The sequence below is a fragment of the Eschrichtius robustus genome, chromosome 2 (assembly GCF_028021215.1).
Source record: "Eschrichtius robustus isolate mEscRob2 chromosome 2, mEscRob2.pri, whole genome shotgun sequence".
NCBI classification, from domain to species: Eukaryota; Metazoa; Chordata; class Mammalia; order Artiodactyla; family Eschrichtiidae; genus Eschrichtius; species Eschrichtius robustus.
This window is the reverse complement of record NC_090825.1, coordinates 165,547,674-165,560,251: the sequence shown is the minus strand read 5'-3', so window position 1 is coordinate 165,560,251 and position 12,578 is coordinate 165,547,674. Positions and strand designations below refer to the sequence as shown.

The 12,578-nt window shown below is 53.4% G+C and overlaps 2 protein-coding genes across 2 annotated transcripts in view; both read right to left on the bottom strand.

Annotated features, from left to right (window-relative positions):
- PBX4 (PBX homeobox 4) overlaps positions 1–5,851 on the bottom strand; it is a 55,770-nt gene extending 49,919 nt beyond the window's left edge. Inside the window, 1 exon segment of the mRNA XM_068536637.1 lies at positions 5,634–5,851. Within this exon segment, the coding sequence (XP_068392738.1) occupies positions 5,634–5,848 (215 nt within the window). The 5' untranslated portion in view covers positions 5,849–5,851.
- A 1,845-nt stretch (positions 5,852–7,696) lies between these two features.
- Positions 7,697–11,872, bottom strand: LPAR2 (lysophosphatidic acid receptor 2). The gene is made up of 3 exons (XM_068534714.1): positions 11,789–11,872; positions 10,257–10,998; positions 7,697–9,560 (listed from the first exon to the last, which is right to left on the bottom strand). Exons 2-3 carry the CDS (start codon positions 10,996–10,998, stop codon positions 9,247–9,249), a joined length of 1,056 nt encoding a protein of 351 aa, XP_068390815.1. The 5' UTR covers positions 11,789–11,872; the 3' UTR covers positions 7,697–9,246.
- Between the last annotated feature and the right edge of the window lie 706 nt (positions 11,873–12,578).

Here is a 12,578-nt window from a genome sequence, read left to right as displayed (position 1 = left end):
GAAACAATCCTGGGACTTCTAAAACTTGATTTCCTTAGACTGAAAATGTAAACAGATTCTGAAACAACAAGGTCCCGTGGCCCCAGATCAAATGTTTCATCTAGAGAAAAAAAAAATCAACTATTTTCTGATTTTTATTTGTTCATTTCTAATTTTCTTTCTATATTAAGTAGGCAAAACAATGCTAATATGTGACCCTTGTGATTAATTTAAAATCCCTTATGCCCACAAACACAACTTAGGCTCAAAAATAATTTCCATTTGTCAGATTAACCATCTACTAGGTAAAATGATTCATGAAAATTGAAATAAATGACACACTATCATCTCCACTCTTTTTTGTTTTGTTTTGTTTTCTTTAAAGGGTTTTTTTTAAATTATGTGTAACACAAAGTTATTTAAGTCAATAAATTTTTAAGGAATTTCACATGTTCTGATTCTTTCCACTGCCAATCACCTTAGTTCCTCCAAACTCATAATCTTCAAGATAAAATAGCCCTTTCAAAAAGAAGTTATCGTGTGAGTCAGCCCACAATTCTTTTAGTTAGGTTTCTTTGATCTCCAATGAAATATGGACACACTTCAAAATTCCCCACCTGTAATCTTTGGGATCCAATTTCCTCAAGCAATTTACTTTAGGACCGTGTTTAGGGTCAGGCGATGGATCTGCCTGGTTCTGAATTTGACACCCTCTAAAAATGTATTAGGTTCAAATCATATTCACTCCCAAGCCATCACACCCTAGAACAGTACAGATCATTGGGATATGCCAATACCTAAGATAAAAAGTTGTTAGGTTTTTCATAGTTTACTTGGCAGCTCTGTCTTGTAGTTCTTTCCCACAGATCTAACAGGTAGTTCTGAGTAAAGGAAACCACACGGTTAATCTATGAGGCGTCATCTGCACTCTTGAGAGTCCGACCTCTGGCACCCTTGGGAAGTGGTTAGAAATGTGGACTCCTGGGCCCCACTGAGACCTGCCACATCAGAACCTGTGCAGTAAGACTTCTGCAGAGATCTGCTGCAGGTCCAGCTAAGAGAAGCATTGCTCTAGAACGCTGCTGTCCAGAATTTTCTGCAATGATGGAAGTGTTCTCTATCTGCATTAATATGGTAGTCACTAGCCACACATGGCTACTGAGCACTTGAGAGGTAGCTAGTGTCACTGAGGAACGAAATGTTTGATTTAATTTTATTTTTAAAAAACATTTATTTATTTATTTATTTATTTATTTATTTATTTATTTATTTATTTAGGCTGTGTCTTAGTTTGACCCGTCTTAGCTGCAGCATGCGGGATCTTCGTTGCGGCACGCAGGATCTTTAGTTGCGGAAAGCGGACTTCTTAGTTGCGTCATGCATGCAGGATCTAGTTCCCCGACCAGGGATTGAACCCGGGCCCCCTGCATTGGGAGTGCAGAGTCTTACCCACTGGACCACCAGGGAAGTCCCTGAATGTTTAATTTAATTAATTTATTTATTTTTGGCTGCGTTGGGTCTTTGTTGCTGCACGCGGGCTTTCTCTAGTTGTGGTGAACAGGGGCTGCTCTTCGTTGTGGTGAGCAGGCTTCTCACTGCTGTGACTTCTTTAGCTGCGGAGCACGGGCTCTAGGCGTGTGGGCTTCAGTAGTTGCAGCACACGGGCTTAGTAGTTGAGGCACGTGGGCCTAGAGAGCACGGGCTTCAGTAGAGGTGCGTGGGCTCAGTTATTGCGGCGTGCAGGCTCTAGGGCATGTGGGCTTCAGTAGTTGTGGCTCGTGGGCTCTAGAACGCAGGCTCAGTAGTTGTGTCGTACAGTCTTCGTTGCTCTGCAGCATGTGGGATCTTCCTGGACCAGGGATCAAACCCATGTCCTCTGCATTGGCAGGCGGATTCTTAACCACTGCGCCACCAGGGAAGTCCCCTGAATGTTTAATTCATTTTAATTTACAGAGACACATGGCAAGTGGCTACCACATTGGACAGTGTAGCTCTCTAGAGCATATTCATGCCCTTGCAAGCAAAAGGTCAAGAACTGACCACAACAGCCAAATCTGCCAATCTGGCAGCACAACCCACCTGTCATTCCAACATGCAGAATGACTTGAAGGGCCAGTCCTCTTCAGCTGCCTCTTCCAGAACATCAGGTCTGCACCCCAGGTCTCCAGGACGACACTGTTGACCATTCTGCTTCCTTTTAAAATCAGGTTTCCAAAACTCACCCCTCAGCCTTCCCAGCTCTAGAGTTTTCACACTGACTTGTTAGGAATCTCACTACTAGACAAAAAAAGTGAGTCCACCACTGACGAGGGGCAGCTTCCAGGCCCCAGGACACCTGAAGCCTGAAGATTCTCAAAGGTGTGGTACACAAGCACACTGTCAGGGGGCATGGTTAGGAGGGGACCCAGAGATTGCACCAGATTTTCAAAGGGGCCAATGATTCAAACACTGGTTAACAACTCTGGGAAGGGAGAAGAACTTTGGAACCTGAGAGTCCTGACAGACGAGCCCTCAACCCTAGTCTGATAACCTTACAAACCCTTCATAAAGGTATTCAAAAGAAGCAAAGGAAACAAATCTATGTAAACTTCAACATGTTGTAAAATTTATTATTATAAAAACTAAGGCTACACATGATAGAGTGACATACTCAGAAAATCCTTGGCAAACTAGAGAAAATTTCCTGCCTTCCCGGTCCCATATAAGAAATGAATGAGAATGTGATCAGTGAAAGATCCAAATCAGAAAACACAAAACTGTCCCTCTCTAGGAAAAGCTCAGGGTGTCACCAAAGAAGGTCAGAAGATCATTCAAGATGACTGGTTATCTATCACACAGGAAACTTCCAGCTGACGTGGGCTGAATTTCAACCAAGACAATGCATTCCAAACTCCCCAGTGTCCCTCTACTATCTGTGTAGCCAGAAGGAAAAACAATACACAGTTCACTATTTGAAGACTATTCAGCTATAATAACAAAATGAATTACACACAAGCATGTGGAGCTGCCTTCCTAATAACGTAGAAAGAATCCAGGTTTAAGGAGAGTAGGTGTGCTTCCCTTCTTTAAACACACGGTGACAAAGCAGGTTGAGAAGGCCTCAAATCTGAGATGAAAAATTCTTTCTTGCTAGCCAGTTGAGCTAAATTGACTCCAGGGGCTCTTAAGGGGTCGGCAGCGCACAGAGATGAAACCGTTCTCTCCTGTTTCAGAGAGGGGGCAGGGTCAGAAAGACCTCACCAGTTGAAGTGAAGCCAAAGGCCAGTGAAGCCAAAGGCCTCACCCAGTTGGCTGATCAGGAAAGACACAATCTGCTTCCCTGCCCAAGCTGATAATCTACCAGGCAGCAAGGTTTACTGTGAGGAAAAGACCCACCCAAGCTGTGTTTTCTCCAGAGTGGAGTAAGTGGCCCGCCCACTTGAGGACTGAAGACTGGTGTCTGGACTTGGGTGACTTTTAGGGCCTTGAATTTATCTAAAGGCTACGCAAGGAGTGGGGCAGATGTGAAGCTTCCAAAGTCTCAAAATAAAAGCTCCAGGGATCTTTCTACCTCAGGAAGAAACCAGGAATCAGCTACCTAACAGCTATGTTGTAAGGCAAGTGTAATGACCCCCTGTTCAGTTTCTTAGCCTTAAAAGAAGAACGACTCTCTTTGAGAACAGCAAGAAGAGGTGACTGACTGCATTCCATTCTAAGCCTACCTAGGGGAGTCTAGAATCTCAAGAGATTGTTACAAGAAAAAAGTAGCAGCCTCGGGGCAGTGCAGGGTGACACATGCCTGAGGAAGGCCACATCTGAGCAGAGTTCGCTCCTTAAGCAGCTCCTGGCCTAGAACAGAAGGAACACAGGTAGCTCCACAAGCACCCAAAGCACTGCTTCTGTGGTTCCTGGGTGTGAAGAGCCCATTTTCCCCCTTCCCTAGCTCCTACCAATCCTTCCAGAATCTAAGTGCCACAAAATTTCACTGAACGCTAGGTACCAGGCATTGTGCACAGCCCTGGGAATACAAAGGAAAGTACAACAATGCCCTCGCTCTCAGACTGGCTTAGCGAAGAAGGCATCACAGAAGGGCACCCTCTCCTGTCCCAGCTTCTTTTGTGCCAGGAATTACCTCTACTCAGCACACTGCTATTATGATGACTGTTTATGAGTTAGTCTCCCACACACCTTCCTTCTGAATGAGCTCTGAAAAGGCAGAGAACATCTTAGCCATCTTGGTTTCTGTAGCACCTAGCACAATGCTCCAGTGGTATACAGTGGGGTTATGTGCGTGTGACACTCTTAACTTTCCAGATAGAGGCCGTGAAACTGTGGAAAGAGTCGACATTCCACAAGAAGCAAAGGCAAGAAAGTTTGAAGAATAAATGCCTGCCATGTCCACCTTTTACTTGCCTCCTCCTTTCCTGGGGCTGCTGTTCACCTGGCTTTGTAACCCCTCCTCACTAGAAGGTTCTAGGCACTGCACAGTCCACACCACTACACCCTGGTCCCATCCACAGGAACCATCCCTTACCCCCAAACAAGTCCCATTCAACAAGACCTCATCCTCCAAAAGGACGTCGTTCTGTGCTTTGCTACCTTCTAATAATTCAAGCAGGCCCCAAACACAATGGGCTGCCTTGTGAAGCACATTTTACCAATCCTGGCTCACTGACAAGTGGTGGGTGGAGGTTAAGTGGGACAGGTGGTCTTAAAACCACTGTGATTTTCCCACTGCAACTGAAATAAAATCCAAACTCTTTCCTGAGACTTGGCCCCATGTGATCCTGGTTCCAGACTCTCTCTGCTGTACTGGGGACTTTCAGTCCCTGGCTCTGCATTCTTCCTGCCCTTTCCCACCTTCGGGACTCTGAAGGTGCTGTGCCCTCTCCTGGCTTCCCACAGCTTGCCAACTCTTTACTCACAGCTTTTAGCACAACTTATACTTAGTTTTGCTACTTACTTTCTCTCCCTCAAACCATGAGCTTGAGATCAGTGACTATGTCAGCACCCAGCTCCGTGCCCCGCACATAGTGCCTAATAAATATTCACCAAATTAATAAAAAAGGGGGTCCTCCGTCCCCATCCAGCTCCCCCACTAACCTTTTTTCTGGATGCTTCCCGAATCAAATCACACCATCTCTTCATTCCCGAGTCCCATTTCCCACAACTCATTCTCCATTACCTGCCCCCAGAACTTCCCATCCTCATAAATACCACTGATCCATTTAGTTGTCCATCCTTCACAAATCCCGTGTGCACCCATCTCTCAGCCCTTACACCCCCCAACACTCCTCTTTCCCCTTACATCCATAAACCCTGAAACCACCTTTCACCATAAACCTCTCCATCCACAAACTCCCCTTAAACCCATCCCTCTCACCCCAAGATGAGCTCCTAAAACCCAGCACCCACAGCTTAGCGCCATAAGCCCCCTTTCAATCCGTTCCATTTTAACTCCAAACATCCCTTCGGCCTCAGAACCCCCCTTCAGTCCTCCTCAAACCTCCCGCCCCCCCATCTGCCCTCTCCCTCTCCGCCCATACTCACCACCCCATCTCTCACCCTGCACCCTCCTCGCCCCTCACGCCCCCAGCCGCCCCGGCCCTGGCCCCTCGGCCCGCCCCCTTCACTGAAGCGACTTTGGGTGGCCCCCGCCGAGCCCGCGCCAGCACCTGGCCTGCACCTCGTCTAGGCTCTGGTCGGTGATGGCCATGATCTGCAGGACGTCGTCCGTGTCGGAGCCCGGTGGGGGCCGGGGCGGTGAGCGGCGCGGGGCAGGGGGGCGGCGGCGCGGGGCGTCCATGAGCGGCGAGGCCTGGCAGGCGCTCAACCAAGGAGCAGCCGAGCCTGGAGAGCTCACGCGGACGTCGTAGCCAACCGCCGCCATCTGTGCGCGTACCACGCGCGCCCCCGGGCCCCGCCCCCCTCCGCCTACGGCCAACCGCCGCCAGCCAGGCGACCGCGCCCCGCCCAGGGACGCGCCCCACTATCTCCGTCAGCCAACCGCCGCCGCGCGGGCCGCCGTGCCTCGCCCACAGGCACGCCCCTAACAGCCCCTCCTATCTGCCTAGGACTCTGTTGGGGGTTGCTGAGGCAACGGCGCTTTCTACCCCCACCCTCCTCCAGCCGGAGAGGGCAAGGCCGGCTTTGCTCTGCTTCAGAGACCCCACCTCCCACATCTCCACCTCCCTCAACCATTCCTGCTCAGAGACACTTTACACCGCACACGTCCTTAGAACGGCCCCTTCTAAGAGAGCCCGCACATCTCCTCAGAGTCCCCACTCCTCAGGGACCTCACTTCTCAGAGCCAATCCCCCCCCAGACCCCACTCTTCCTCACAGGCTCCCATGTCTCAGAGCCTCCCACTCCTCAGGGACCTACACATCTCAGAGTCTTAACTTCTCAGAGCACTGCAGTCTTCCTCCAAGCCACCCCTTGCTTCTCAGACCCTCCCTAGCCTCTCAGAACCCCTCAACACCCCTACCTCCATTCATCTCCAGAAGCCCGAAGCCCCAGACGCCTGCTCCCCTCAGCCTCAGTGCCAGCAGGTGGGTCACTTGGGCTCCGGGCCTCCCGGTTCCCCCTCCCCCCACCTCTAATATTCCATAGGGGGTGAGGGTATGTGTGGTGATGGTGGTTGGAAGGTCAAAACTGAGAGATTTTCTCAGTTGCAGAAATCACTTCTATTCACCTTTCAAGGTCCAGCTTAAGAGTGACCTTGCTTTATTCATTCTTTTGCTCTACAGCATTCCGCTAGCACGTGAAGGATGCTTTCTGAGGACCTACCCTGTGATGCACCCCCAAATCAGAGCGAGTCTTCACAGGCCTTTGTTTCTAGCTGTTAGGAGTCCTGCCATCAGAGGATTCTTGTGCGAGAGAAAAGGATTTATTCTTGGACATAAATCACTTCTCCAAAGTCATGGGACCTCCTAGAGCCTGTTTGCACTGGGGACAGACTCCAGACCAGGCTCATAAAGGGACCTCAACCTCCTGGGAACCCTTCAGGACAGGGCCCATCTTCTTCCCATTGCTGCTGGAGAGGAAATGCAAACACCGACTGGTCTGATTAGATTCGGGCACTCCAAAGGGAATGGAAATGAATGATGTAGGCTAGTGTAAGAACAACCTGGAAAGCTCCTTGATGAAGGAAACCTGACACTTGGCCCCAGTAACAGGAAGTACTAGAACATGTGGGGACCATGGAGAGCTGGTACCCTGTACAAAAGGTCAGCCACTAGTGCCGCACCACACAGGAGATCTGAAAAGTAGTGGGAAACTTTGGCATCCTTCAGAGAACAGTGGTGGGGGGAGAGGTTGAGAGCTTCAGGGACCATCTGAGACAAAAACCTTAAGTCACCTGGTGGAGAGGAGAGACCTACAGAGAGGGAAAAACTGATGGGACAAGATACCAAAGGAGACCAGAAGAGTGGGTTAGAACCTGGAAGATGCTGATGCAAGAACAGCCAGCTCAGAGCAGGTTAAACAGAGCTACCTTTGGAGACCATCAGGGGTTCCCACCCCATAGGAATGGCTGGCTGCCTTGGCACCCAAAGTGATACTTTTGTCCAAAAGGCCTAGAGCCCCCTGGATACAAGGACTATGTACCCACCCACGTGGCTGAAGGTGCTGGCCTAGGTCATCACTTCCGAGATTCAGGCCCCAGGCTCAAGGAGCCACATTGCCTACCTTGAACCCTGGAGAAGTACTTAGCACCCCAGTTTGTTCTTGCCTCCTCACAGAGCTGTTGTAGGGCAGGGAGAGTTTTCCCAAAGGGAAACTCAGCCCCATTTAATGTAGAAAGATCTACACGTTTTTGGTTCTTTGGCAATGCATGCTTTAGTAGTTTAAGAATTCAGCCTCTGATGGGAGGCCTGGGTTCAAAGTCTGGCTAGGTATGTAAGCAGAGAGAATCCAGATCCTGGTTTACTCCGTGTCTAGCAGAGTGCCTCTGTGTATCTGAGAGGGGACTCATCATGGGTCTGGCACATCTGAGACCATAGGGTGAAGTGGGGAAAGCCAGGCTGAGCTTTTGACCAACTCCGGACTTTGTGGAAATCCGAAGTCCTTTCCTCAGGGGCCTCTCTAGTCCCTCGATGTATCTCTGTGCCCTTTGGAAACTATGTAACCATGGGCCAAATTTCAATCTCTCTGAGCCACTGTCCTAACATGAAAATATATATAATACCTATGCCACAAGATGCAGGTGGTGATTAAATAATGCACCTAAAATGCTTATCAGTGTGCCAGGCACATCAGAGAAGCTTGAGAAATGGCAACTCTAAAATCCTGCGTTCTGGTCCATGGACCCCACTACCCCAAGCCCACAGGTGTGTATGTAGGTGATGGAGTGGGCAGTGGGATGGACACACCTGACTATTAACAATCTGGACTCAGACAAAGGGGCAGGCAGGTGAGAGAAGCCTCACACAGGCCAGAGACTACTCTGGGCTCCAGAGGATGGAGACAGAGAGGCAGGTGGCAAGATGAAGGCAGGGAAAGAGGTGGAGGAGACAGAAGCAAAAGGGAACAACAAGAGAGATGGAGCAATAGCCATGCAGAGACCAAAGGGGAATGGGAACAGGGCCCAGGAGATGCCATGCTGCAGGATCCCAGCTCAGCCTGAGCTGAGGTAGACAACTCTGGGACACAGGGACAGACAGATTAAGCTTACAACAGAAAAGGCTTTGGAGACCTCAGAGCGGAAAGGTTTACTCCTTATATTACACCCTCCTTGTAGACCCCCTTAATTCTTATGGGGATAGGCAAGACCACTGGAGGCTGCAAGAGGCCATAAACCTTTCCCAGCTCATGCTCAGCACTCCTCAGTCTGTGCCCCTTAACAATCAGCCTCAGGCAGATGGGGCACCCATGGTCCATCCTTGTTACCCTGTTGCACTGGGCAGCGTGGCCTGAGGGGGCCCTCATCTCTCCCACCTTTACTACCCATGCCACCATGGACAAGGAAGCAGTCCACAGGGCTTGCCAGGCATGTGCAGTAAAAACAGAAAAGTGTCCGTTAAAAAGCCCCGCAACCTGAGATGACTGAAGAGCCAGATTCCTGCACCCCATTCAACTCTCTCCCAGGCGCTTAGATGACCCCAACCCACAGGCCCTGAGATAGGCACAGTTGTCTGCCTGGGTAGGGCTGGCAGTGGTTTCATGCCAAGCCAGACTGAGGGTCTGCCTTTAAGTCTGGCCCGCAGATTGGGTAGAGCCAGGCGCACCCACAAGTGGCCAGGGGCAGAGCTCTGGCATTTGCTGTACCCTGCTGAAGTCCAAGGTTAGCTAAAGGGTGGAGTCCACCAGGGAATGGCCATTCTCAGGAAGCATGATGCGAGTGCTAGTGCCTGTCTGGGTGGAGGGTGTGTAGCGAACAGACTCGTGGGTGGACCGGCGAAGGCACAGACAGCAGAGGAGGTGGCGGAAGGTGCGGCGCATCTCAGCATCTCGGCATGAGTACACCACGGCGTTGACCAGCGAGTTGGCCTCGGCTAAGAGTAGGAAATATTTCTCCACAGCCAGGACGTTGCAGGACTTGCAGCCCAGACCATCCAGGAGCAGCACCACCTGGCCCGGTGTCCAGCAGACCACAAACGCCCCTGCGGGATGGAGCCTGATGTGAGCAGGGCCAGCTGTTGCAATGGCTCAGAACTGGAGTAGTCTCCAGAGCTTGGGCGACAGCTGTGCAGTTTGTAGGGAAGAGCTGCCTGTCTTGCTGCCTTTGCAGCATGATGGGGCAGCACTGCTAAGAGGGGAAACCTTTCTCTGACTGTCTGCCAGAGGGAAGCCTTTCCTAACTGGTACACAGTGGACAGGACCCTGGACATTTCTACATGGAGATTTGTTCTTTGGGGGAAAGGTCACTGTGGGACCGACCGATGACTCAGTGGGGGAAAAGGAACGATTAGGAAGAGTTGCTCTTTGTTTCTTGGGGGTGGTGTGTGCACCTCCCCTGCTCAGACCATTCTACATTCAACCGCCAGACCTCATTACTCCTGGCTAAGAACTCTTAAGGGCTTCCCATGGAACTCAGAACAAAATATGACTCCTGTCTGTGCCTTCTGAGGCTGTGCTGACCTTCTCTTCCTGCGGACCAGTCACATGGGCCTTCTCCCCTCTCTGGAGACACTGGGCTGGTCCTGTTTGGGGCTGTCACCTTCTGTTCCCTCTGCTTGGAACTCTTGCCTTGCCTCTGCTCAGGTAGCACCTCCTTGGAGAACATTCCCCACCCAAATCATCCCCTCCCATCATGCTCTATCAGTCTTGCAGGAGTTGGGAAGCAGGATGCCACTCACCCAGGATGATGACAACAGTCTTGACCAGGCTGAGCGTGGTTTCACGGTAGTGGGGGTGGCAGCTGACATGCTCTGCCATGCGCTGCACCCGCCGCCTCACATAGAAGAAGATGCGAGTGTAGACAGCCACCATGAGCAGGAAGACGAGCAGGCTGGACAGGGCCCAGACGGCCAGGTAGGAGCGGCTGAGCAGGGGGGCCATGCGCGAGCAGCGGTCCAGGGCACAGAGGCAGTGCCAGGAGTGGGCGGGCAGCAGCCCCAGGCCCAGCGCGGCCACCCACACGCCCACGATGAGCATGATGACCCGGCCTCGGGGCAGGCGGCTGTGCAGCTGCACGGCCATCACACTGCGGTGCCGCTCCACGGCGATGGCCAGAAGTGTGGCCACGGACGCCGTCAGGCTCGTGTCCAACAGGCCCTGCCGCAAGACCCAGCCCTGAAGTGAGAGCCGGGCTGTGCGCGGGCCTGTGTGGAACATGAGGAAGAGGTAGGCTACACCGGCAAAGAGGTCAGCTGCGGCCAGGTTGCCAAGCAGGTAGTAAATGGGCTGGTGGAAGCGACGGTTGGAGGCGATGGCCGCGATGACCAGCAGGTTGGTCAGCAGCACCAGCACGCTGACAGTCAGCCCCAGGGCCACCACAACCACATCTTTGGGCCGCCAGTGGGAGCTGAGCTCCTTGCCGCTGTTATTGTAGAAGAAGCCGATGGTCTCATTGTAGTAGCACTGGCCCATGGTGACCATCTGGGGGCACAGAGGGAAAGGTCAGTACAGAAGGTCCTTGTTGGAAGGACACAGGAGGAAGCAGCAGCCAGAGGGAGGGTTAGGACAGGAAGGGCAAGGGTCTCAAACTCTGATGCGTGAGGTCAAAGTGGTGGTGGTAGGGACCAGGGTGACCTGGAAAAGCAAGCTCCGTGAATTCGGGGGTGGGGTGGGGCAGTTGTTGCTTAATTACTAATAAGACTCTTAGAAAGGTATCTCCCAAATCAAACGACTGGGTGGTTTTATTTTTAACCTAAAGAATCAAAACAAAACTCATCTGCCCACGCGGCGCCAACCTGTGACCGATCTGTGTGTGTGTGTGGGGGGGGGGGTCGGTTAGGGCAGGACAAAGGGGCGTGGGCTGTGAAAGCAGGCAAGGGAGGGTCAGTTTGGTGTTGGGGTCAGTGCAGGGAGCGGAGCCAAGGGGGCTTGTGTGCGCAGGGTGGGGCCACTGCTAGGACCTTGCAGGAGGTCGGTGTTGGGACATGGAAGTGACTCGGGCAATTAGATTGGGGGCAGTGAGGCAGCCCCGTAAGTTGGGCGGCGGGCTTTGGGCGCAAGCGCTCCCGAAGCAGGCGGGGCATCGGGCCGTTCCGAGTGGGACAAAAGGGGCGGTCAGGAAGGCGGCAGCAGGCCGGGCCTCTGGGGGCCCCCAGGTTGGGGGAGGAAGAGGAAGAGGTAGGAGAGGAGGGGGCGGCGCCCGGGCCCCGCAACACGTGCCGCGCCCTCCCCAGGCCCCGCGCCCACCCTCCCCCGTCCTCGCGGGTCTCACCTGAGCCGCCCGTCACGCCGCAGACAGGGTGGCCTCGCGCCTAAGACCCATGACCGGGCAACGAAGGCTGGAGCAGAAGAGCGTCTGGGTGCGCCTGGCGGGAGCGGCCAAGAGAGGGCTGGAGGCGGGGTCCCGCCGCCCCGCCCCCGCCGCAGCGCCCCGCCCCCACCACCTGGGAGAGCCCCGCCCCGCCCGGGCCCCACCACCTGGAGGAACCTCTCTTCTGCTGCGGCGGCGGGGACAGGGTCGCCCGGAACTGCAGCTCCCCTATTTCCTCTCCGCCTCGCGTCTCCTCGGTCGCCCCTCTCCACTTCCGGCGCGGGACCCCCCACCCCGAGTCCCCGCACACCTCACGCGGCCGCAGTTTTGGGCCTTCGCGGGACTGAGTCACTCGCTGCCCGAGATTCCCCGCCGTGACCTGGCGCCGCCCGGCCCACCTCCGGGTGGTCTCAGGGTCGGCGCCCCTGCCCCGGCCCCACCCCGCCCGCTCCCTCGTGTCCAATCCGTCGCCGAGTTCTAAGCCACGCCCTGATCCGACCCGGCTCCCACCGCCGCGACCCAGCCCCTCCTCGGCTATGCAGGCCTAGAGCTACCGCGCGCCCCGGTCTCCCTTGCCCCGCCGACCTCTCTGGCCCCAGCTGACTCTCCGGCCGCACTCGGGTTTCTCGAAATCCCGCCCCCGGCAGCGCTGTTCCCTGCCCGGCCCACGCCTGTGGCGGCCCTGGACTCCCACGGCCCAGAGCACACAGCCCCATTGTCTCGGTTATCTGCACTTAGTTATGTTTGTTTG

Coding starts and splice junctions, on each gene's coding strand:
- LPAR2 (XM_068534714.1), bottom strand. CDS start 10,998: ATGGTCACCATGGGCCAGTGCTACTACAATGAGACCATCGGCTTCTTC. Junction 9,561..10,256: donor GACTGTTGTCATCATCCTGG/GTGAGTGGCATC, acceptor TCCATCCCGCAG/GGGCGTTTGTGGTCTGCTGG.